At 42.9% G+C, this 25,198-nt stretch overlaps 1 protein-coding gene across 11 annotated transcripts in view; it reads left to right on the top strand.

The window, feature by feature from the left end:
* LOC137439290 (calcium-dependent secretion activator 1) overlaps positions 1-25,198 on the top strand; it is a 539,275-nt gene that overhangs the window by 402,852 nt on the left and 111,225 nt on the right. For all 11 annotated transcript variants that reach the window (XR_010986881.2, XR_010986892.2, XR_010986883.2 and 8 more), the window contains exons 14-16: positions 6,169-6,270; positions 14,213-14,276; positions 22,075-22,198. Coding sequence is in view for 6 of the 11 variants with exons in the window: in XM_068135050.2 (XP_067991151.1) it covers positions 6,169-6,270; positions 14,213-14,276; positions 22,075-22,198 (290 nt within the window). In the remaining 5 variants the exon portion in view is untranslated. The remainder of the gene's footprint in view (positions 1-6,168; positions 6,271-14,212; positions 14,277-22,074; positions 22,199-25,198) is intronic.

The raw sequence follows: 25,198 nt of genomic DNA, 5'->3' as shown, positions 1-25,198 counted from the left end.
GGATTAAGCCCCTGGTTCTTTCTGGGCTTGGCGGAACCGAGAGACTTGAAACGCCTCTTCCAGACAAACGCAAAGTAGGGTTTCGGGACAATCCTCGCTCGTACCTAAATCCCTGCACCGCCACGAAAGCGGGGAAGCAAGCCTCACACAAGCCACGTGTGATTTGGATACACCGAGCGGATTGAGTACCACGTGGTCCGTGCAGTTTTCTAGTCGTGGAACCCGATTCGAGCGGTTCTATTCGTACCACGCTTAGTCAATGAGGAAATCACAGGAACGATCGAATGGAAAGGAAGAACACAGGTTTAATTATTATTCCCACACGTATGTACAATGATCGGTAGACGCAGAGACACAGAGCAGCACTTAAACAGTCGTATTCTTAAAGCGCAGACTCGGGCCCGTCACACTCACACAGGGGATTGCAGGCTGGATGATGTTCTGGCCAAACGCGCCGACGTGGTCATCCAGGAACGGCCCCGTCCGGCTCTCCATGGTCCCAGCACGTCCCGCGAAGAAGGCAAGCAGGCAGTGGAAGGATCCTCGTAGCGCGTCTCCCGAACAAAAGGCAGCCGATGAGGTAGGAAGGAAAAGTACGCGTCTCTCAGCGTGGCTGGCGGTTACACAGCCCGTTATCACTCGCATAACTCAATGCACTATAACGGCTCGGCTTCAAGCTCAACCGAGCGTCACTTTCATATGAGCGCGTATCCTGGTTCATGCGCGTCTTCCTCCACTCAATGCCAACTCAGTCCTCGTACCTCAATTGTTGCTTGAACTCCTGGGTGCCAACTTCTCACGCGCTCTCCTCTTACTGCTCGCGAGTCCTCCTGGGGGCTTTGCGCAACCGCTTATATTGATACGCCCCGAACCTTATCGAACCTTCCAACCACGCCCTGTGATGCAGTGCTGCCGCTACACCCTCTGAGCCCTGATTGGCGGCTCGCGCTTACCGTCAGCTTCTCTGCCGCCCTCATTCGGTCCCTGCTCGATTTGCGCGTGAGGTAATATCTAAAAGTATCTAAAAAGGGTAGACAGGAGTCTGAACGTTCTAATGGGGGTATATAGGGTCTGAGGGTTCTGGGGGCTTTTAGGGGTCTGAAGGGTCTTCGGGTGCTTAGGGGTCTTAAGGGTCTTATGTTTCAAAGGCATCTATAAGGTCTTAAGGATCTTCGGGGTCTTAAGAATCATAGGGTCTTTTGGGTCTTCAGGTTTTTCAATAGTATGTCGGAGGTTTAAATAAAACAACCAACTTTTGCACGTGACAAAGCCAAATGCCTCAACTCTGTATTTGCCTCAAAATCTTGTGTCCCAAACCCCATCTCTCTTCCCACCTTACCCAGTCGAACCCAACTGCTCCTGGACTCTGTGTCCTTCTCTCCTGACAAGGTGGATAAGTTTTCGTCAAACCTCGACTCTAATTCTGCAACTGGACCAGACGGCATCAGCCCACGGGTCCTAACATCCTGCTCTGCCGCTCTATCTCACCCTCTCTCTGTTCTTTTCACCCTCTCTTTTGCTCAAGGTCAGCTGCCAGCATCTTGGAAATCAGCAAACATTACCGCTTTACACAAAAAAGGTGCAAAAACAGATCCTTGCAACTACAGACCAATCAGCCTGCTCCCAATTATCAGCAAAGTCATGGAATCCATCATTACTTTGGATATCAAATCCTTCCTCTTCTCCAATGGCTTGATCTCCGATCATCAATTTGGATTCAGACCAGGTCATTCTACTCTGGACATGCTGCTTCTGGTGTCTCAACAATGGATGGAGGTCCTCAATGCCAAACAGGAAATCAGAGCTGTATCCCTTGACATATCACGTGCCTTCGATACGGTCTGGCACCCAGCTCTGCTCACCAAACTGTCCTCCTATAGTATCCATGGAAATCTCACGCATGGCTTGCAGACTTCCTCCCTGGTCGTAGTCAACGTGTGGCCCTGAATGGATTTCTCTCATCTCCCCTTCCTGTTCAGGCTGGAGTTCCCCAAGGCAGTGTTCTGGGCCCTGTGCTTTTTCTGGTCTTCATCAATGATCTGTCCGACTCTCTGGAAAATCCTCTCTATCTCTTTGCTGATGACTCCACTCTCTGCCGCTCCATACCCCCATCCCTCAGATCGGCAGTCTGCAGCCTCCTCACTCTCTGCAGACCTGGACAAAATCACAGACTGGTCAAACAAGTGGAACATGTCTTTCAATCCTGACAAATCTCACATTCTTACAATGTCTCTCCGAAAGGACCGACTGGACAACCCTCCAATCTACTTTCTCAACAATCCTCTCCAAGTAGTTCTGTCGCTCAAGCTTTTAGGTCTCACTATCTGCCATGATCTTTCCTGGGAAAACCACATTTTCAAGCTGGCGTCCAAAGCCAGTCGCCGACTGGGCATCCTCCGTCATGCGAAGTCCTTTCTTGGCACACCTGAGCTCCTCACCACATACAAGGCTTTCATCTGCAGCTCAATGGAATACTGTTCTCCCCTCTGGGCTGGTGCTGCTGCCTCACACCTAGCTTGGCTTCACGCTGTTGAAACCAAAGCTTTCAGAATCATTGGAATCTTCTGCGATGAAGCTAACTCGGTTGGCCTTTCACTCACTCACCGCAGGCAGGTTGGTGGTCTTTCTGTCTTCTACCGACTCCTCTCCGGCTTCTACCTTGCTCCCAGAGCTCTCTCTGTGCTCTGTCCCCCAAATATTCCTCCAGGTCGCACAAGATCTGCCAGCAACCGTCTTATGGTTAAACTGCCAAAATCTTGGCTCTCTATTCACCTTCACTCTTTCATTCCTCTTTTCTCCCACCTCTGGAACAAACCCCCTCACTCTCTTCAATCCCACTCCTCCCTCCAGGTCTTTAAAACAGCTGTTCACCACCATCTCTTATCTTCCCTCATCCAAAACCTTTATCTTTTCTACCCCTGCTAATTCACCCCAGGTCCATTTTTTTGAAATTCCAACTTCTTTCGTGGAAGTCTTTGCAGTGTCAATATGTTTTATACCTCTCCCACCTCCCCCCAAGCCCTCACCCTCCCACAGATCTCTCGATGTCCCTGCTCTCAAATGTTGTGCTTGTGTGCTTCCCTCTCTCTCCCCATCTTGTCTCCCGCTCCCTTTATCTCATGTTTTATGTGTCAGTTTGCCTTTTTGTGATTAATGTTAGCTCTTTCACGAGCCCCGATCTTGTATTAAAAAAAAAAAAAAAAAAAAGTCTTGAAATATCTCGTGAGATGAAGGAATCTCGCGATATGTGATGGACATACAAACATAGATTACTGTACATTTTGAGTTAATTAGGTAATTATCTCACCACCTGGATGGAAATTTAAAACGGGCTCCATTTGATTTTGTGCATTCAACGGACATCATGAATCACTATGCCGAGGTTCATAACGATCCATTGAGCCGCCTCAGAGGAGTAGGGAAAAAAAACAAAGAAATGTTAATGAACCCATTGCCAGACTGATGGGCTGACTGAAGGACATCGTATGGCTTCAACAGTTCTTCAACTGGGGTAGCCTGGTAGACTAATCGGTGTTCTCTGTTAATTAACAACCCGTTGCGACAAGAAGTTATTCGTGCTCGGTGATCTCAGGCCCGGTAAGTCAGAAGGAAACCGAGCCTTCCCATCCTAAGAAAACTCCAAAACTCGCGGCCGAAACAATGCATTGCCTGATCAGGGCAGATAACACATCATGGCAGTACTCTCAAGAGCAGAAAGAAGGCAGTAGAAGTCAGAGGCCACCTGTCTGTGATGCGAGATTAGATGGTGGTTACTATGTTCTTTTATGTGAAATAATCCAATATAAATAGCCCTGTGGGGGAATGACAGCTATTTCCCCATGGTTTCTGAGATTTTTAAATAAATTACCTGAATTTGACACGAAGCGCCCCTTTTCAGCCTCTTATAGAGTGCGGATCTGGATGAGGAGCACAACCCCATGAGACCTTAATGTTCTGATGTATCGTACCAAATGTGGTCCATGTCGGTCATGTAGCTTGTGATGAAAATATGGTTTTAGTGAATATGAGGGATTAGGGGAGAAGCCTAATCTATTTGCCATGATCTTTCCTGGGAAAACCACATTTCAAATCTGGCCTCCAAAGCCAGTCGCCGACTGGGCATCCTCCGTCGTGCGAAGTCCTTCCTTGGCACACCTGAGCTCCTCACCACATACAAGGCTTTCATCCGCAGCTCTATGGAATACTGCTCTCCCCTCTGGTCTGGTGCTCCTGCCTCACACCTAGCCCGTCTTCACGCTGTTGAAACCAAAGCGTTCAGAATCATTGGAATCTCCCGCGATGAAGCTAACTCCAAGGGCCTTTCACTCACTCACCGCAGGCAGGTTGGTGGTCTTTCCGTCTTCTACCGACTCCTCTCTGGCCTTGCCCCCCCAGCTCTCTCTGGGCTCTGTCCCCCAAATATTCCTACAGGTCGCACAAGATCTGCCTGCAACCCTCTTATGGTTAAACTGCCAAAATCAAGACTTTCTGCTCACCTTCACTCCTTCATTCCTCTTTTCTCCCGCCTCTGGAACAAACTCCCTCACTCTCTTCAATCCCACTCCACCCTCCAGGTCTTTAAAACAGCTGTTCATCACCATCTCTTATCCTCCCCCATCCAAAACCTTGATCTTTTCTACCCCCGCTAATTTCGGTCTCCTTGTGTTTTATACCTCTCCCCCTCCCCCCCCCCCCCTCCCCTTCCCACGCCTCCTGCCCCCAAGCCCTCTCCCTCCCACACTTCTCCCTGCTCTCAAATGTTGTGGTTGTGTGCTTCCCCTTCTCTCCCCATCTTGTCTTCTGCTCCCTCTTTTTGTATATTTTGTTTGTTTGGTTGATTTGTTTGTGAAATAAATGTTAGCTCTTTCACGAGCCTCGATTCAGTATACAAAAAAAAAGGAAAAAAAAAAAAAAAAAGCCCATGGCTCAGTTTCCAGAGGAGAAACGGCCTTGGAGAGCACAACTCAAGGTTAGGTCATGGTCATGATTCTGCGTGGCCAGTTTAGTCTGGATTCCATTTGTAAGTTTCTGAGAAGAATATTTTTGAATGATTACCGCCATGGTGTGTTTTCAATGTTCACCAGCCAACACAAACACACAGGACAACCTTTATGTGACATATTCAATTATTGGCCCAGCATCCAAAGGATAGCATGTTCAATATTCATCCATGCGATACCATGCCTGAGAAGTACCAGGATGACAGTTTAACAGTCGGTTCAAAGGCAAGTTTAATACTTCTGAGCTCTACTTTTCGACGCTTTTGTTGTGAACTGAGACCTCATTATGACTTGCTTAATGGCACATCCTCCGACTATGATCTTTTATGGTTTAAAGGGACACTTTGTATTATGTTGTCAAATATCTCGATACATTTCCATCATGGAATGATGGACTGTCCGATGAATCCGACACACTATAAAACCCTTGTTAAAAAATAAAGTGAACGCACCTTTTTCTTCCCACCCACACTACATAATTTATGATGGCAAGAAAGAGAAGCAGTGGGAGCCATTTTTCCCATTAGCCTCTTATGTAAAATAATGGGAATGTGTAAGTTTGGATATTCAATTATAATATCAAAGTGGAGAAAAATCAGATGTGTATGTGCACAGGATTGTAAAACAGCGGCGCCACGTGACAACGTCCCTTGCCATCACACGGTCCATTTCTTCTTCAACATATATCTTCAAAGAAGCTTGAAAAGATGAATAATTCAGGATGTTATTTGTTTACCTGAGTAACCTTATCTCAAGCACAATTCAGGTTGTGGTCTTCAACTCCAGCTTGGTGCATCCCTTTAAAATAGGAGAAAGTAAATCATTTCTCCTGCATGGTCCTTTAATGACAGCTTGTAGCATAGGTCTCGACTCACTCTCAGGTAACAACATACTTCCTATTTCCAGTGAACCTGAACTATTTTAACCATTTCAATCTTGTTTTCGCTCTCAGGTATGTCTAAAGTAGTTGTAACCAGCATGGGCCAATGATGAGTCAGACCAATAGACTACCTGCTTGCATCTTCTTCACCTTTGCTTACTGCCATGGCTTGTATTAGCGACACAGAGTTTTCTAGATAACCAACTTTTATTCCTGACCATACTTGATTGATCAGGTCAAGTGTATTTCCTGTGAGACTCGATCCATGTTCTCCTCAACTTTACGCAGGCCGGATGGTATCGGCACGGTGGCAGTTGAAGAGAAGGAACAGTTTGAAGAAGTGAAGGAGCAACTTCGTTGTTTGCTTGAAAACCAGATCACGCACTTCAGGTTAGATATATTACAGTTTCAAAGATAACTATATGAGCTATTTTAGCAATGAATAACATGTTAATGATTATTTGATGTGCCATTTCGGATTACACCCAAATGGTTTGTCACTTGATTGGTATCCTCACCAAATAAAATGTAAAAGCTGTGCTGTAACAAAGTTTGAATGTAAATGCATATTTATGCTTCACCCATGTTTGCCTCATGGATATTCATGCTGAACTCATGTGTTGCATCATCTCTGCTGGAGCGGCGGCTGCAGCTTCACTTCCAATTGGATGGCGAACATGTGTGGACATGAGGGCCTTTCCAGGATAAGCTGTTCTCTAACATATTTAGCAATTGACTACGGACAGCGGCAAGAGTGCTTCAGCTTGAAATATTGCTAGATTTTTGTTTTAATGAAAACTTTTTTGTATACATAGTCGAGGCTCATCACAGAAGAGGCTCAAGCGAGAGCAGATTTGGAATATAACTAAATGGAAAGGGGGAACACCAAAAGCAGAATATAAGTGAAATTGAGAGTGAGATCAAGGTTAGAAGGACAAGGACACATTGGGGGCGGGAGGGGTGAACAAGTTGCAACACAGCAAGAAGGGGAACGGGAAAGTGGGTGAAACTGAAAGGGAGTAAACTAACGGACAACGAACAAACAAAAAGAGGGGGCAGGGATCTCAACAACCTGGAAAAAGAGAGTGTTTGTGAGTGGGTCATTTGAGGTACAAGAGATTATGAGTATGGATGGGGGAGTGCCTTAAGTTGTGGTGAACATCTGTCTTCAAACCTTAGAGAGAAGAATGGGACTGAACAGACTGGGGAAGTTGTTTCATAGGTGAGAGAAAAGAGGAACAAATGAGTGGAGGTGAACCTGGATTTTGGAAGTTTAACAAGAAGAGGGTTACTGGTAGACCTCATGTGCTCTGCAGAAACTTTGGAGAGACAGAGCAAGAGAAGGCAGAGGGTGCAACACCAAAAAGTAGGCGGTTGAATACAAATACGCCACCGACTGTCTGCAATGCAAAATTAACAGGTCTGGACATTTAGCTTTGACAGGAGAGATACCAATAACTTTGATGGCTTTGCTTTCCAAGGTTCATAACATAACATAAGGTATGTTCATAACATAACATAAGGGCAAGGTGTAAAAAGGCAGGGGTACCAACCCAAAGGGGACAGGCCTTAAAGGTTGTCAAAAGTTCAAATTGTCCAAGGAAAGATCTTGCACAACAGCGGATGTCCAGTTGGTGGCTGGATTTGGAGGCCATCTTACAAATATGGTCTACCCATGAAAGATCATATGGCTGATGGTGAGGCCCAAATGTTTGAGTGACCTAATCTCCAAGCGGTTTGCTTAGGAAGTAGATGGGAGAGTTTGCCGAACAATCCTTTCGGAGACGGGGTGAGTGTGTGGGTTTTGTCGGGTTTAAAAGACATATTCCAAGTTTTGTACCAGCTCCTGAATTTAATGCCTGCAGAGAGGGAAGAGGCTGCTGCCTGTCTCAAATATGAGAGATTATGTGGCTGAGGGTGGAATCGTCAGCAAATATATCGGAATAGAGATTTTGGCAGAAACCTCTCCACCTTCTCAAGTGAGATATTTCGATGCAGAATAAAGGCTTGTTGAAGAGCAATGCAAGAGAAAATGCATTGTCACTTCCTGATAGTGGGTGATGGGGAACAGTCGGAATTATGGAAAATCAAACTAACAAAGAGCCACCAAGTTGAAAGGAAGGTGAAAGGCCAATGGGTGAATTTTTGTGAAGTAGTTCACAAGTTGGGGTGGAAAATGATTTGGATTGGGAGTGTGCTGGCACTGTATCATTGAAGAGAAGATCGAGATTGGAATGTTGATTCTTCAGGTGGGATAGAAGTGCTATAAAATATGAGGATGAACACAAAGCCACAAGTTTATGAAATTAACATGGAGGCAGTTTCTTAATGAATGCATACTTCCTCGTAAGGCTAGGAATAGCAGGAGTGTTAAATAAAAGGACAGGTTATAGCAAGACCAGATGAGAGAGGTACTAGAGTCTAGAAACTAGGGAGAGAGAGAGAGATTAAGAGAGAGAAGAGAGACAAAGAGAGAGAGAGAGAGAGACGGAGACGAGACGGAGACGGAGACGGAGACGGAGAGGATACGAGACGAGACGAGACGGAGACGGAGACGGAGACGAGACGGAGACGAGAGCAGAGACAGACAGACAGAGAGAGACAGAGAGACAGAGAGACAGAGACAGATAATAATTCCATCAACTTGTATTACAGAATAACAACACTTTGAGAGGAAAAACAATTAAACAGAAATTCGCAATCAATTACATGACCAAATCTTTGGCTGACTGATTTATTCACAGTCGGGATCATCAGTTGAGCTCCATTCATCACTGAGGTTCCGAACCCTTGAAGCCAAGAACCTCTCCAAATGTGGGTATACAACCGAATTTGCCTCGCAAAGTCACTATATCAGTGCAATGCAACCTTTGTATGTTCTCCGCCTGTTGGCCAGACATTTGCGCTAATCTTTTGAGGTTATCTTGCATAACTAGATGTTTACCTTTACTAAATATCATACATGGCAATTAATATGAGAGATAGACAGCCACGTCCCACCTGTGACAGGTGAGATCTGAAGCCATTGGTCAACAATAAGGGCACATACTCTGCTCTACCTCATACAAATTCCTTGTAGCCATAAGAGGTGACAGCATCAAGGACTTTGGATAGCAGACAATGCCTAGACTACTACAGCTAGCTTTGGAGACTATTGAAGTCCATCTAGGAAAGTGTTCTGCTGATACACTAATGCCCAATCATTTGAGGGGTGGAACAACATCTTGTAGATGTTGATCAAAAGAGTAGATTAGCAGGAAAGTTTGGTCCTTCATGAGAGAGAGTGAGGGTGTGACACTTACTTGGATTAAATAAAATGTTCCAATTATTTGATTAGCTTTTCGTAATGTGATATGATAGGTGCAGCTGCAGCCAACATGACGAGCTCGGAATTTGACAAAGTCTGTTCGATATATTGTTGAAAAAAAAAGGTAGAGGATTTTTTTTGAGATAGGATAAAAATGAGAAGTCATTAATGTGAACCAGAAACTATTTAGATTCATAAATGTACCTTGAAGCAAGCCAGCCTACATTGAGAGAAATTCTGAGAATTTCATTTACTGTGATTCATTTGTGATTACTACACCATCATGGTCTGTATTCATTCTGATTACTACACCATCATGGTCTGTATTCATTGTGATAACTACACCATCATGGTCTGTATTCATTCTGATTACTACACCATCATGGTCTGTATTCATTGTGATAACTACACCATCATGGTCTGTATTCATTCTGATTACTACACCATAAAAAACCATTCATTCACCATTCAAACCATTCAAAAAACCAACCATTCATTCATTCACCAAATTCATTGTGATAACTACACCATCATGGTCTGTATTCATTCTGATTACTACACCATCATGGTCTGTATTCATTGTGATAACTACACCATCATGGTCTGTATTCATTCTGATTCCTACACCATCATGGTCTGTATTCATTGTGATAACTACACCATCATGGTCTGTATTCATTGTGATAACTACACCAGCATGGTCTGTATTCATTGTGATAACTACACCATCCTGAGGCGTGTGCGATTTGGTCTCTTCCGAAGACAGAAGCCTCTTCCGGAAGATTGCTTTGCGCCGAACAGGCAGAAGAGAAGCAAGATGGCTGCCAAACATGTATTACTCGCGCTCATGATGGAAGAATTAGACAAAGATGACACGACATCACAAGTTGATGCAAATATCCAGATTGTGTTTTCACTTGCAAGTTTTGCTGCGTAAGTATAACCAGCAGCGTTTCTCGTGCCTCTTCCGCGCCCCTTCTGCTGGATGACGGGAAGAGGCAGAAGAGAAGAGTCCAAATTGAACGCCCGGAAGAGAGCCGGAATAGGCTTCTGTCTTCGGAAGAGACCAAATCGCACACGCCTCTGGTCTGTGCTCATTGTGATAACTACACCATCCTGGTCTGTATTCATTGTGATAACTACACCATCCTGGTCTGTATTCATTCTGATTACTACATCATCCTGGTCTGTGTTCATTCTGATAACTACACCATCATGGTCTGTATTCATTCTGATTACTACACCATCATGGTCTGTATTCATTCTGATTACTATACCATCATGGTCTGTATTCATTGTGATTACTACACCATCATGGTCTGTATTCATTGTGATAACGACACCATCCTCATCTGTATTCATTCTGATTACGACACCATCATGGTACCTGTATACATTCTGATTACGACACCATCATGGTCTGTATTCATTCTGATTACCACACCATCCTAGTCTGTATTCATTCTGATTACTACACCATCATGGTCTGTATACATTCTGATTACGACACCATCATGGTCTGTATTCATTCTGATTACTACACCATCATGGTCTGTATTCATTCTGATTACTACACCATCATAGTCTGTATACATTCTGATTACGACACCATCATAGTCTGTATACATTCTGATTACTACACCATCATAGTCTGTATACATTCTGATTACTACACCATCATAGTCTGTATACATTCTGATTACTACACCATCATAGTCTGTATACATTCTGATTACTACACCATCATAGTCTGTATACATTCTGATTACTACACCATCATAGTCTGTATACATTCTGATTACTACACCATCATAGTCTGTATACATTCTGATTACTACACCATCCTGGTCTGTATTCATTCTGATTACTACACCATCATAGTCTGTATTCATTCTGATTACTACACCATCATAGTCTGTATACATTCTGATAACTACACCATCATAGTCTGTATACATTCTGATTATTACACCATCATAGTCTGTATTCATTCTGATTACTACACCATCATCGTCTGTATACATTCTGATTACTACACCATCATCGTCTGTATACATTCTGATAACTACACCATCATAGTCTGTATACATTCTGATTATTACACCATCATAGTCTGTATACATTCTGATTACTACACCATCATCGTCTGTATACATTCTGATTACGACACCATCATGGTCTGTATACATTCTGATTACGACACCATCATGGTCTGTATTCATTCTGATTACGACACCATCATGGTCTGTATTCATTCTGATTACCACACCATGATGGTCTGTATTCATTGTGATAACTACACCATCATGGTCTGTATTCATTGTGATTACTACACCATCATAGTCTGTATTCATTCTGATTATGACACCATCATGGTCTGTATGCATTCTGTTTACGACACCTTCATGGTCTGTATACATTCTGATTACTACACCATCATAGTCTGTATACATTCTGATTACGACACCATCATGGTCTGTATACATTCTGATTACGACACCATCATAGTCTGTATTCATTCTGATTACTACACCATCATGGTCTGTATACATTCTGATTACTACACCATCATGGTCTGTATACATTCTGATTACTACACCATCATGGTCTGTATACATTCTGATTACTACACCATCATGGTCTGTATTCATTCTGATTACTATACCATCCTGGTCTGTATTCATTCTGATTATGACACCATCATGGTCTGTATTCATTCTGATTACGACACCATCATGGTCTGTATTCATTCTGATTACTACACCATCATGGTCTGTATTCATTCTGATAACTACACCATCATGGTCTGTATTAATTCTGATAACTACACCATCCTGGTCTGTGTTCATTCTGATAACTACACCATCCTGGTCTGTACTCAATCTGATAACTACACCATCCTGGTCTGTACTCATTCTGATAACTACACCATCCTGGTCTGTACTCATTCTGATAACTACACCATCCTGGTCTGTACTCATTCTGATAACTACACCATCCTGGTCTGTACTCATTCTGATAACTACACCATCCTGGTCTGTACTCATTCTGATAACTACACCATCCTGGTCTGTACTCATTCTGATAACTACACCATCCTGGTCTGTACTCATTCTGATAACTACACCATCCTGGTCTGTACTCATTCTGATAACTACACCATCCTGGTCTGTACTCATTCTGATAACTACACCATCCTGGTCTGTACTCATTCTGATAACTACACCATCCTGGTCTGTACTCATTCTGATAACTACACCATCCTGGTCTGTACTCATTCTGATAACTACACCATCCTGGTCTGTACTCATTCTGATTACTACACCATCCTGGACACAAAATGAAAGTGAATATATTGTTCAAGCAAGATATATTTGTTCTAAATAAAGGTGGAAGTTATAGACTTTGGAGTCATTACTGTTTTAAAAATCTATTTGAAAAATGAAGGGATTATTTTGTGTGCTCCAGCTGAATGCTTCACCAGTGTAAGTTTCTGTTAAAGGTCCACAGCCACGGAATCTCACTCAAAATGCATTTGATGTCATCCAAATGAGTCTTTTTATGGTGAATTCAAATATGCCATTGATTTTTTGTTATATTCACTCTGAAACATTAAAAATGAAAGAAAACCGAACCAGTTGGGAACGCCCCTAAAAATTCTGCCCCATACCTCAAAGTCGATGACGTAATCCATGTGACGTCACCTCCAGAATGCAGCTCTCGCGCAAGCATGCTCCACGTGCATTTGCTTGATACAAAACAAACACTTATTTTAACTCCGATTTACATTCCGTTTCCACCTTTAGTGAGAAGTAGGGGTCTGTGAAACCATTCATAAACTTTATTTGGTGCAAATCGGATAATTTTTAGCCGAGTTACCTCAGACCGTGAGTTGTTAATTATTTAATTCACCCATAGTTGAATATGTGCAGGCCGCTCCACGGAGCGACCTTGCGGGCTTATCGACGAGGCGAGGCGTGACACACATGTGTCTCGGCATACCTCAGATCAAGGTCAAGCAAATCAAAAGTAGAGTACGTACAAATTACACGGAACGGATCGCGGGCCGAAGCATAGCGAATCGAGATGGCATGGACTTCGTTCTGGAGATGACGTCACCGGTCACGTGACCTGCGGTTCGCTGAACTCCACTTTTTGAGGGGCGGGGCATAGCAAGTTGTGAAAAACACTACAAATGTTCAAAATATTGGTCTAATTATCCCATTGTTGATTTAAAAAAAGAAACATGGGTGATTTCTTCACTAGGAAGGTCAAGTTAATATATAAATAACCAGAAACTTTTGAATTACATGGGACCTTTAAAAAGGACATACAGTATATCTATATACATACCCACAATCACAAGTTTTTAGGTGCATTTGTCGTTAATTGACAGCCAGATAGCTGTATTGTTCTCCAATAAATAAAACACTATTTTATTTGAATAGACAAATTTGTAGAAATGCCTTAAAAAGTTGTCATATAATTGTTAATACATTTGGGCCAACATGATGGTGCAGAAAGTGGTGCACTTACCTTTGAACACTCTAGTCTGAGTTTGATTCCTCATCCGACTGAAAACTGCCGGATTGGCGCTTCACCGGCAGGGTGTTGCATCACAAAGTACCATGCCATCCCTCGGAAGGGCATTAAGCCGGCTGTCTCGCCTACAAGCAATAGTTGGTGGACGTTAAAGGCCCCATGGTTACTTTTTGCAAAGTGTAGGTGAGTTGAGACCGAGTGGATGCAGTCTTCCACCTTGGCCAAATTCCTGCTTTAATAATCTCCAGTCAAATGTAAGGCATAGCCAGACAATTCATGAAAGATGAGTGAATATTTCCTATTCCAAAACTTTTCCCGAGCCGACCCCACAAGCAGGTGGGAATAATTGAGGCCGTTAAGGAGCAGTATAAAAAAGATCTGTTAATGCATTTATGAAGATGGAAAAAGAAAGTTGGCCTATTGGATACAATGCAGATAAAGGTAGTGAGGTGCGTGATATATTGTGCTGTGCATATCTGGCAGGTATTGCTTCCCATTTGGCCGCCCGGAAGGAGCACTAAAAGCTTCGCTTTCATTACAAGAGAGGGTGAGTTTGAACAATGGTAAAGTTATGAGGGACCAATATTTGTTATTACTGCATTTGTCAATGGATGTGTGTGTTTTCCTGCAGACAAAAAAATTGCAAAGTTTATTCATCTGCATTCATCTTTGTTGTTTGGGTTGGTTTCTTCTTTTTTTTTTTCTTTTTTTAAAAGTCTATTCTTGAAAAAATTTAATTGCTCGGTGCTAACCTTTATATTGATTGAAGAGGGGCATTTATTGATTGGTGATAGGTTTATTGTAGTTGCAGAAACTACTGTAAATCATTTCAGGCCTTTTAATTTCCATATCAGATTTAAACTACAAAGGCACTCGGTAGAGCGCATACCTCCGCAAGGCTGAACAGTTTGCGTTTTCTATCCCACTGATAGGCTGGATCTGAATTCGGATCTGAACCAAAATCGAATCGGCTTGTTCTTGTCACTTCCCCAATTCATCCCCCAAGTTTTGGCATAACATTTCCCCTCCCCCCCCCCCCCCCCCCATTGCCATGCCTCCTCCCCCCAAGCCCTCTCCCTCCCACAGATCTCCCGATATCCCCGTTCTCTGCTGTTGTTCTTGTGTGCTTCCCTCTCTCTCCATCTTGTCTCCCGCTCCCTTTATTGTATGTTTTGTGTGTCCGTTTGTTCTTTTTTGTGTGATTAATGTTAGCTCTTACACGAGCCTCGATCTTGTATACAAAATAAATAAATAAATAAAAACCCATCCACAACTTTTTGAAGTAGAATGCTATATATCATTTTTGGCCCCATCTCTCAATGGTGAAGAATCCCTTAGAAAATTAATAAACTATCGTATCCTGATGTTCACCAAAATCGAATTAGTTCGTCCTTGTCATGCGCCCAACCTGTCCACCAAGTTGCGTCCGAATCTGTCCATAATTTTTTGAGATATCCTGCTCACAGACAAACAGACAGTGGTGAAAACATAACCTCCGTCCACTTTTGGTGGTGGAAGTAATTGTGCCAATATTAGTCATATCTGATAAAGGCTTACGGATCTTATATAATTTGGATATCCTAAACATGTTCTCGTATGAGATGCTGTGGATATACTTCCATTGAAAGTGCACATGTCTTCCTGGTTACACAAAAACCTGTAAACAAATGGAGAATGCACCTTATAATGGATTGGAACCACCCTTTGTAGTGAAGTGAATCGTTACACCCACATAGTGTGGCATCTATTTTCAAAGATGGTAGATAACATCCAACGATACTTGATGTAAATAATTCGAGCATATTTGTATCAATAGAAAAGTTTGTTATGGACAAGTTCTAATGTAATTGTCTTACACATGACAAAGGTTCCCCCACATGCCACCAACCCCCTCTCATCCAGTTTTTCCATTTCTGTTAGACCTGAGAGACCGTCTTGTTTTTTGAGCAATAGCCAATGCCGCCTGTGCGCAATAGACAATATAAAACCAGAACCAAGCCTGATGTCTTCTTTGGAAATGCAAAAGCTCACGGCTGACATCATTACTCCTTCATGTGGTTGCATTGTAATCAAGATATGTTTTGCACAAGTGTAAATGTGATACCTTTGCGAGAGAAACATTGCACACCCAGATCCAACATGGGCTCTTGAGGAGCTCTCAGTTCAACATGCCTATAAAAAACAAGATTACGAGTCCATATGTATGCTGAACAACTATCCAAGTTACATATTTATGAAATATATAACAAGGCCTTTTAATTTCTGTATCAAAAGAAATTAAAATATGTGTTTACTCTATAATCCTCCTCCCCCGGGATCACCTTTGTGTCCCGGAGGTGCCCCCTATCTCACCGTTGACTACCTGATGGTGCGTCGGCGAGATAGGGGGCACCTCCGGGACACAAAGGTGATCCCGGGGGAGGAGGCTGTTTCACAGCACCACTTGGTTGTCTGCGACATAAGGGTGAAAGGTGCGAGGAGAGCTCGGCGGGTGAAGTACCAACCGAGAATGAAGGTGTGGAGGTTGAAAGAGGTGACAGTAAGGGAGGCATTAAAAGAGAGGCTGAGTAGGGTAGAGGATGATGTGGTTGAGCTTGAAAGTGGTTGGATGTCAATGAAAGCTAGTCTGTTGGGAGCCGTTGGTGAGGTATCTGGATGGACAAAAGGACCACCGAGGCACTCGGAAACATGGTGGTGGGATGTTGAGGTTGGAAAGAGGATTGACGAGAAGAGGAAGAAGTTCAAAGAGTGGCAGAAGGCGAAGGGTATGGGAGCAGAAACAGCAGAGCATGAAAGTTATAAGGCAGCCAGGAAGGCTGCAAAGAAAGAGGTAGCAAAGGCGCAGGAGGCATGTAGGAAAATGTTCAGAGAACGCTTGGATTCGGAAGAGGGTCAGAAAGCAGTATTCAGGATTGCAAAGCAGATAGCGAAAGAGAGGTGTGATGTGATGGGGGTGAGTTGCTTGAAGGATGAAGTGGGACAAATCGTTGTCGACCCAGATGGAATTAAAGGAAGATGGAAAAGATATATGGAAATGCTGTTGAATACAGAGAATGAATGGGATGGCAACATAGAGAGTAACCCAGTTTTAGGACCGGCAGAGAAGATAACTGAGAAGGAAGTTGAGGAAGCGATAAAAGCAATGAAGAGTGGAAAAGCGGGAGGGCCGACGGGAGTTGTGGGAGATATGTTGAAGGCAGCAGGAAGTTGGGGTGTGAAGAGAATGACAGAGATCTGTAATCTGGTGGTGAAAGAAGGCCGCATTCCAGTGGATTGGGAACTGAGTACCCTCGTCCCTCTATACAAGGGGAAAGGTGACCCTCTGGAGTGTGGCTCGTACCGAGCGATAAAGTTATTGGAGCATGGAATGAAGGTATTGGAAAGGGTGTTGGAGAGGAGGATAAGGAAGAAAGTGAAGATCGACGAAATGCAGTTTGGATTTATGCCAGGAAGAGGAACGACAGATGCGCTTTTCATTGTGAGGCAGTTGCAGGAGAAGTACATGGATAAGAGGAAGAAGTTGTTTTTTGGGTTTGTTGATCTGGAGAAAGCATTCGATAGGGTTCCACGCAAAGTATTGACATGGGCATTGAGGAAGTTAGGAGTGGAGGAATGGTTGATCAGAGTAGTGATGGCAATGTACAAAAGAGCACGCACAGCTGTAAGGACGAAGGACGGGAACAGTGGTGAGTTTGAGGTGAAGGTGGGAGTGCATCAGGGGTCGGTACTAAGTCCACTACTATTTGTAGCTGTGATGGAGGTGCTGGCTCAGACCGTAAAGGAGGGTTTACCGTGGGAGTTGTTGTATGCAGATGATCTGGTGTTGATTGCGGAAAGTATGGATGGACTGAAGGAAAAGATGAACAAGTGGAAGGAATGTATGGAGACAAAAGGTCTGAAGGTGAATATCGGAAAGACAAAGGTGATGGCAAGTGGTAAAGCATGTGGTGAGGTGGAAAGAACTGCGAAGTGGCCGTGTGCTGTGTGCAGGAAGGGTGTCAGAGTGAACTCCATTCAATGTACAATGTGTGCTGAGTGGGTTCATCAAAAATGTAGTGGTCTGAGAGGGTCATTAACCAGTGTGGCAGCTACATTCAAATGTAAGGTGTGCACAGAGGGAGCTGCAGATGGAGGAAATGTTGAGTTGGATCTTGGAGACGGCGTGAAGCTGGAAGGTGTGAAAACATTTTGCTACCTCGGAGACAAGCTGAATGGAGAAGGTGGATCAGACTCGGCAACGGTTGCTCGAGTGAGATGTGCATGGAAGAAGTTTCGGGAACTGAGTGGCGTGCTGATGAGGAGGAGAGTGTCGCTGAAGCTGAAGGGAAAGGTGTATGCTGCATGTGTGAGAAGTGTTATGATTTATGGGAGCGAGACATGGGTAATGAACGTAGAGCAGCAACGAAGGCTGGAAAGGGTGGAAATGCGAATGGTTCGATGGATGTGCGGAGTATCGTTGAGAGAGAGGAAGACAAATGATGAATTGCGAAAGATGATGGGAATATTGCCTTTGATTGATGCTGTGAAGAGGAACAGGTTGAGATGGTTTGGTCATGTATTGAGGAAGGATGAAAGTGACTGGTTGAGAAGAGTGATGGAAGTTAATGTAGAAGGAAGTAGAGGACGGGGAAGACCGAGAAAGACTTGGCTAAAGATGGTGGAAGAAGAAATGCGGGCAAGGGGGTTAACAAGGAGAGATGCAGAAAATAGGGCAAAATGGAGAAGATTGTCATGGGGACCGCAAGGCTAACCCCCGCTCTAGCAGGGAACATGGCCTTAAAATGCATGTTGTTGTTGTTGTTGTTACTCTATAATCAGTAGAGATTAAAAGATGCATTTACTACCAATAAAGGCATGAGGAGTGATCACTTATATTGCACAAGTTACAATTGACTGCTCTTACCTGACATTCGTGGTCAAAATGTTTCATTGCTTGTGAAGTAACAAGAATGACCGCACTGTGGGCACAACCTGCAACAAAATCCGGTAACGGGCCAATTGGGAAACGCACATTTGTAGCACTCTTAAAAGATGAACAGCGCTATTGGGAAACACACATTTAATGCGCTATTAAGAGATTAACTGGACCTCTCTCATCCATGTCACCCTCCCTGCGGTTATATCAGAAGGAGCTAATTGGTGACACGGTAATGGATTGTTAAACCCCAATATGGGGCCGTTCAAAAATTACATAATGCAATTTTTTTAGAGAGGAGTGCATGGGACCTGTGAAGAGCAGGTCATTTTTTTTTAGGGACCTGTGACACATGCAGGTAAAAAGATATATATTGTGAAGCTGCTTTTCATGTCATTTACACCATCATGATGTCTACAAAGGCTATAAAGGCAAAACAAAGATGCATTTGTTTTCAGTATAGGTTCTGGAACAAACGTCACAACAAACAATGCATCCATATTGTCCTTGATTTAAATATAGTATTTAGTTTCTTTTTTCAAAATGAGGAAAAAGTAGCAGAACCTCTTTAATCATATGATTACATGTTCCTGGTGACACAAGCGATTCCATTGGGTTAGTATGTCATCATAGCTAAGGCAAATCGTTTAATATTGAGGACTCTGGTTTCTTCAAAACAAACGCAATGACAATTTGGGATTATCAGGTTGGTCTCCCACACACCCTTCCATTATTCCCACCTGGTCCCCATAAACTCTGCTTTCACAGCATGTTCTTCCTTATGGAGACCTAACCTTGGAAACTCATACGCGTGTTTTGAAGTGAATCACGGTCACTGCTACAGCTTCCTTCTTACGGTGAAAGATAAAGCTAAACGTGGGATATGGAAGAAGCAAGAAGACTAATAGATAAGGTTTATGAAGAGAGAACACAACAAACAACAACAGGCATTTTAAGGCCATTTTCCCTGCTAGAGCAGGGGTTAGCCTTGCGGTCCCCATGACAATCTTCTCCATCTTGCCCTATTTTCTGCATCTCCCCTTGTTTCACCCCCTTGCCCGCATTTCTTCTTCCATCACCTTTAGCCAAGTCTTTCTTGGTCTTCCCCGTCCTCCACTTCCTTTTTTTCCTTTTTTTTTTTGTATACAAGATCGAGGCTCGTGAAAGAGCTAACATTAATCACACAAAAAGTCAAACCGACACGTAAAACACAAAATAAGGGGAGCGGTTGACAAGATGGGGAGAGAGGGGGAAGGACACAAACACAACATTTGAGAGCAGGGACATCGGGAGAAATGTGGGAGGGGGAGGGCTTGGGGGGAGGTGGGAGAGGTATAAAACATATGGACACTGCAAGGACTTCCAGGAAAGAAGTTGGAATTTCGAAAAGATGTATCTGGGGTGAATTAGCGGGGGTAGAAAAGATCAAGGTTTTTGGATGGGAGAAGATAAGAGATGGTGGTTCCTTCTACATTCATTTCCATTATTCTTCTCAACATTCTTCATTCTTTCTTCAATATGAAGAGAGAATGGTCAATGTAAATTGAAGGGGAATAGAACAGTGCATTCATGGCATTGGGATTTGTTAGAAACTTATGACAGGAGTTGAAGTGATGGGGTTGACATATAAAATAGTAGACAGCAGGGAGTTGCATAATCAGAGATGAAGAGGATTACAAAGTATAGCTGATGAGACAAGTTTGACTTGGAAAGAGATGAGAAAGGGGCTGCAAGAAGAGCAGGTGGGTGAGTTGTTTTGATGAAGAGGCAGAAGAAAATTACTAGACTGGCTAATTGATGACTGTGAGGAAGGAGACCATTGGCTGAATCAGTGGGGTGAGAAATGCCCAGGTTTTTTAAAGCTTTACATCAACCAATTATAGAGGTGGTACCTGTGAACAAGAGGTACAAGGTCAAAGAGGAGAGGAGGAGAGGAGGAGAGGAGGAGAGAGAAAAGAGGAGGAGAGAGAGAAAGAGAGAGAGAGGAGGAGAGGAGAAAGAGGAGAAAGAGGAGGAGAGGCATATAATTCATAGAATTTGCTTACACCTCCTTCGAGATGTGAAACACCTGGTGACTCACCCTCACTTGCAAATATTTCATCAAAGGTGGAGTCATTCATGTTTGTCCAATTATATTTTTACCCCAAGCGCACGAAGCGAAAAGCACGGTTAAGCAATTTGTTCCCTATGTCTCTGTCTATCCACAGTCGTCAGTTTATGATTGAGGAACAACTTCATTGCAATTGAATGTTGAATCAGAGCATGAACCGGAAAACGAACCTGTAGTTTAGCTCTGAATTCGTCCCAATTGCACATGTGTAGTGAGCAGTAAGATATAAGAACCACCTTTAGAGGCCATTTTTCCCCCGCAGGGCATGGGTTGGCCTTTTTTCGGGTACCGTGGGCCCCTTTTTGGAGCAATGTTTTATGGCCGGATGCCCTTCCTGCCACCAACCCTGTTAGTCGTCTCTTGCGACACACAGAGAATTACCCATGAACTGGTACTCAATTTGCCGACCACGGAAGGATGACAGGCTGAGTCAACCACCCTGGCGTTAATTCAGCGATCGACCGGGATTCGAACCCAGGATCCTAGGATCCCAAGCCGGCACCTTAACCGCTAAGCCAACACCAGGCTAGATATACTGTATATTTTTTACTGTCTGCCTTCCTGGCAATCAAAATTGAAAATCATTCCAAACAGGAAACTGATTGTTTTTAAGGACATTATAAAGTACAAAACAGGCACGAATAACTAATGCAACGTGTTAAACAAGGTGGTGTGAAAGACACTGCATCGATGGCGGTAAACTTCTAATTTTCTTACTACACCCTTCAAAATCTTTATTTTATTTAAATTGAATCATATACATGAACAGTCAAGCACAAATCGCCTTTATAGCACTTTCAAAACCTTCTGTTTAGCAGTACTTGGATGAAATATTTCGGCATTTTACATCATCGCTACCAATAAAATTTGCCGCTCACAGACCTCGCCCATGTCCTTGTTTCTATAGATTGTGCAGGGTAAGGTGTGCTATGAACTGTCTTCTTTTTAACAGGTGTTGAGGCTCATGGAAAAGTACAAAAGCAGAGGGAAAAGCGTCAACAGACAGCGGGTCAATTGGGAAACTTGTAGACTATAACTCATGGATGTACCAAAACATGAGGACAGGAGATACAGGTGTAAGGGGTGCAATGTCTCGGTGGGTGTATAAAAGCTGACGAGTAGATATAAGGAGACACCTTGAGGTGGCAGGGGGCAACAGACCTAGAGGCAGGGAGGAAAGAGCATGAGACATCATAATGGTGGAGATGGTCTCAGTGCAAGAGAAGATGGTGGTGAATAAAGGTAAGTACCTCTTAAGCTTAGATCCTCTGCTTAGATCGATGTGCTTTGTCAAACTTTGATGTCTATACTGATTTCCAGGTGCTCATGAAAGACATTGTAACCCCGGTTCCCGCGGAGGAGGTCAAGGCAGTGGTTCGAAAATGCCTCGAAAAAGCAGCTCTCATCAATTACACGCGCTTGTCAGAATACGCTAAGATTGAAGGTAAGTGATGTATTTATGGAAGGATAAAGGTTGTAGTAGTACAATCGTAGAAGGGGTAAAGGAATTAAAGGTGGAGCTTATAAAACTCCACCCTCTAATGCTTTCTTCCATCCTGTTGTTGAAATATAAACAAATAAACATCAATACGAATGGCGATTTTGACTTATTACTGCTCATTTTGATCATTATTACAAAGAAACGTAATTACTCTTGTTCTGTTGATATTTGCTCAGTATAAAATGTAATGACCTGAACAGATTTTCTTAAAATGTTATGCTCATTGTAATTTGCTTTTATTATTATTATAACTGAGGTTCTGAAAAAGAAAATTGGGAGTGAATCTTCTATTTTTCTGATTTGTACGATTCAATTACTAGTTCAACGACCCAAAATTTGTATATGATATTGAATACGTTCCAAACAGATTCTAAAATTTTCAAGTTACCTCTCGTATAATTTAATTGTTTTCGTCATGCAGTACCACCTGAAAGACTAGATTGGACATGTATAACTGGCTTTTATTTCTCTCTCAACACTTATCATCAAAGTAGTATTTTAAGTGATCCTGTTGTGGCCTGGAGTGTTATTTTACATTGATTTTACTTTTTACTTAAAGATGAGGCTCATATAAGGAAGCAATTAGGGAGACATAGATCATAGCGATTTATATATTTTTAAAAATTGGATACAAAATCTAGGCTTATGGTAGCACAAGATGATAGAGAACAAAAAGGTAATGCACTGAGAGTAGGACAGTGGGATCGCAACAATTGGATGCAACAAACAGGAAACAAGGAGAGAGAGAGAGAGAGAGAGAGAGAGAAGAGGGAAGGAAACACAGTAACCTGCAAGTAAGAGAATTGTGTTAGGAATGGTTATTGAGGGTGAAAAAGATCATAAGTAGGGATATGGGATGGCAGGAGATGGTGGTTGCAGCGCTTGCTGGTCCTGTAGGGAAGCGTGCAATCCATGGGTGTCAGGAAGACAATTCCATAAACAGGAGAAAAGAAGAGTAAAAGAGCAAAGGTGGGTGGAAATCCTGGATCATTCGAGTTTAACCAGAAGGGGTTATTGGAAGAATGCCTGTATCCTGGAGTTGTTGGGGAAGGCCAAGAGACTGAACCTCTTCCAACTAGTGATGGCAGAAATATAACAGCGAGGATATCTGAGATTTGCAGTATACATTTAAACAAACGGTTGTTCATCTATCTATAATTCCAGTAATCTCTGTGTGTGTGTTTGTATGTTTGTATGTTTGTATGTATGTATGTATGTATGTATGTATGTTTGTCTGTGACCGCTGTTTCTCGACAACCACGGGTCCGATATACTTGAAACTTGCCAGGTATATTGCTGGGGACCCGAGGATGTGCCTTTTCAAGGTTTCATATTAATCGGAGAAGTAGTTACCGAGCTATGTCCAAAAAACGATTCAACCAATCAGAGAGCAGCGAGCTATCACGTGTGCCGAACGTGGCGAACAGACTCTGCCTCGGACGGCACATTTGAGAGCGTATTCATTTATTTCACGTTGGAAAACTATGTTGCCGTTAAACTATGTTTTAAAACTAATTAAAACTAATTTGCGATTCATCGTAACTGCGATTTGCGACCTTCCGGACAGTGAAGACTGCACTTCCGGCAGCCAATCACAGAACGCGTTATTGCGTAGGCGTGGCCGATGTGAGAGCGAGCCGAGCCGACCGCGTGCGCCATTACGGTTCGTAATTCGATTTCTTCCGGAGAAAATAATAATTTCTCGATTTCTTATGCGCATTATTTCTCCCAATTCAGTCAGAGCGAAGGGCGGAAGCGAAGAGCGTTGTTTTTTTTGTTTACGGGCGTACGGGCGGGGTAGAGCGTACGGGTTGCGTTATTTTTTTTTTTTGGCAAGGAACGGGCACCCACGTACGGGCATGCCCTAGTAGATCTAAAGACAGGAGCTCAGAGGAAATTTTTTGCCAGAGAAGGTAGCGAGAAGTTGGCAAGGTGATTTATACAGAGGGTAATAGAGAGGGTGAATAACCTGACTGGAGTGAATGACCTGTTCTCGTTGAGAGTGAATGGACACAGTCGAGGTCAACAAATAGAGGCTGCTGCTAAGACACCTTAATTGAGGATGATGTGTAGCTCAACATAGGTCCAATTAATCTGCAAACAAAAATGGAGATGTAGTTTTTAATGCACGAAGATTAATCATTGATAGATATGAGGAAGAATAAAGCCTGAGAATGCTTCCTTATGGAAATCCCAGAATGGGAGGACAAGATAATCTGTTGAGTATAACACACTGTTTGTGAAGGCGAGGAAAGAAGAGCTTCACAGTTGCACATGAAGGAAAGTTTTTCTTTGAGCGAAAGTTTCCACAGTGTACAAAGGCCCAGAGGAAATGTCTAGGGAAAGCACACTAGCTGTAAGGTTCGGACTTACTCAGCTTTTGGGAAGTATTGATGATCAATTGACGCTGAGCATATACCAAATGAGTTGTTGCTTTGACTAATTTTGTTTATGATAGTATGTTTTATTACTTAATGGAATCAGCTAAACCTGTTAAAAATACGAAGATTCAGGATTTGAGTGAACTTTTAAAATATTTTTGAAACGGTCATTTTTTATATTGAGCATGAAGCAAACTTTGCTTTTGATATTCCAAGCGAACGAAGGAGTATAAATCATGGTAATTCACCAAAACCTTTAGCTTATCGGGCTATTTTTGTGCTTGATTTAAGCATATTTTCAACTGAATATGTTTCAAATAAAGGATTTTTTTTTTTTTGCTGGATCATCTTGGATACAGGCCAAATCCTAAATATATATATTATGACATCGGCCATTATAAAGCTCACAATGTTCGTGTGAGAAATCTGAGGATATCCCAGAGACTCAATAGCTCAGTGGGCTGTCACCGCATAAGTGATGAGGTCCGTGGGTTCGAGTCCCGGGTTGTCAGAATTTTTTTCACACTAGCCCCATGCAGGAATTTACTTCCTGTTTATTATA

This window comes from Myxine glutinosa, chromosome 1 (genome assembly GCF_964187855.1).
Source record: "Myxine glutinosa chromosome 1, kmMyxGlut1.1, whole genome shotgun sequence".
NCBI classification, from domain to species: Eukaryota; Metazoa; Chordata; class Myxini; order Myxiniformes; family Myxinidae; genus Myxine; species Myxine glutinosa.
The sequence above is the reverse complement of the archived record's forward strand: the minus strand, read 5'-3'. Positions and strand labels throughout refer to the sequence as shown.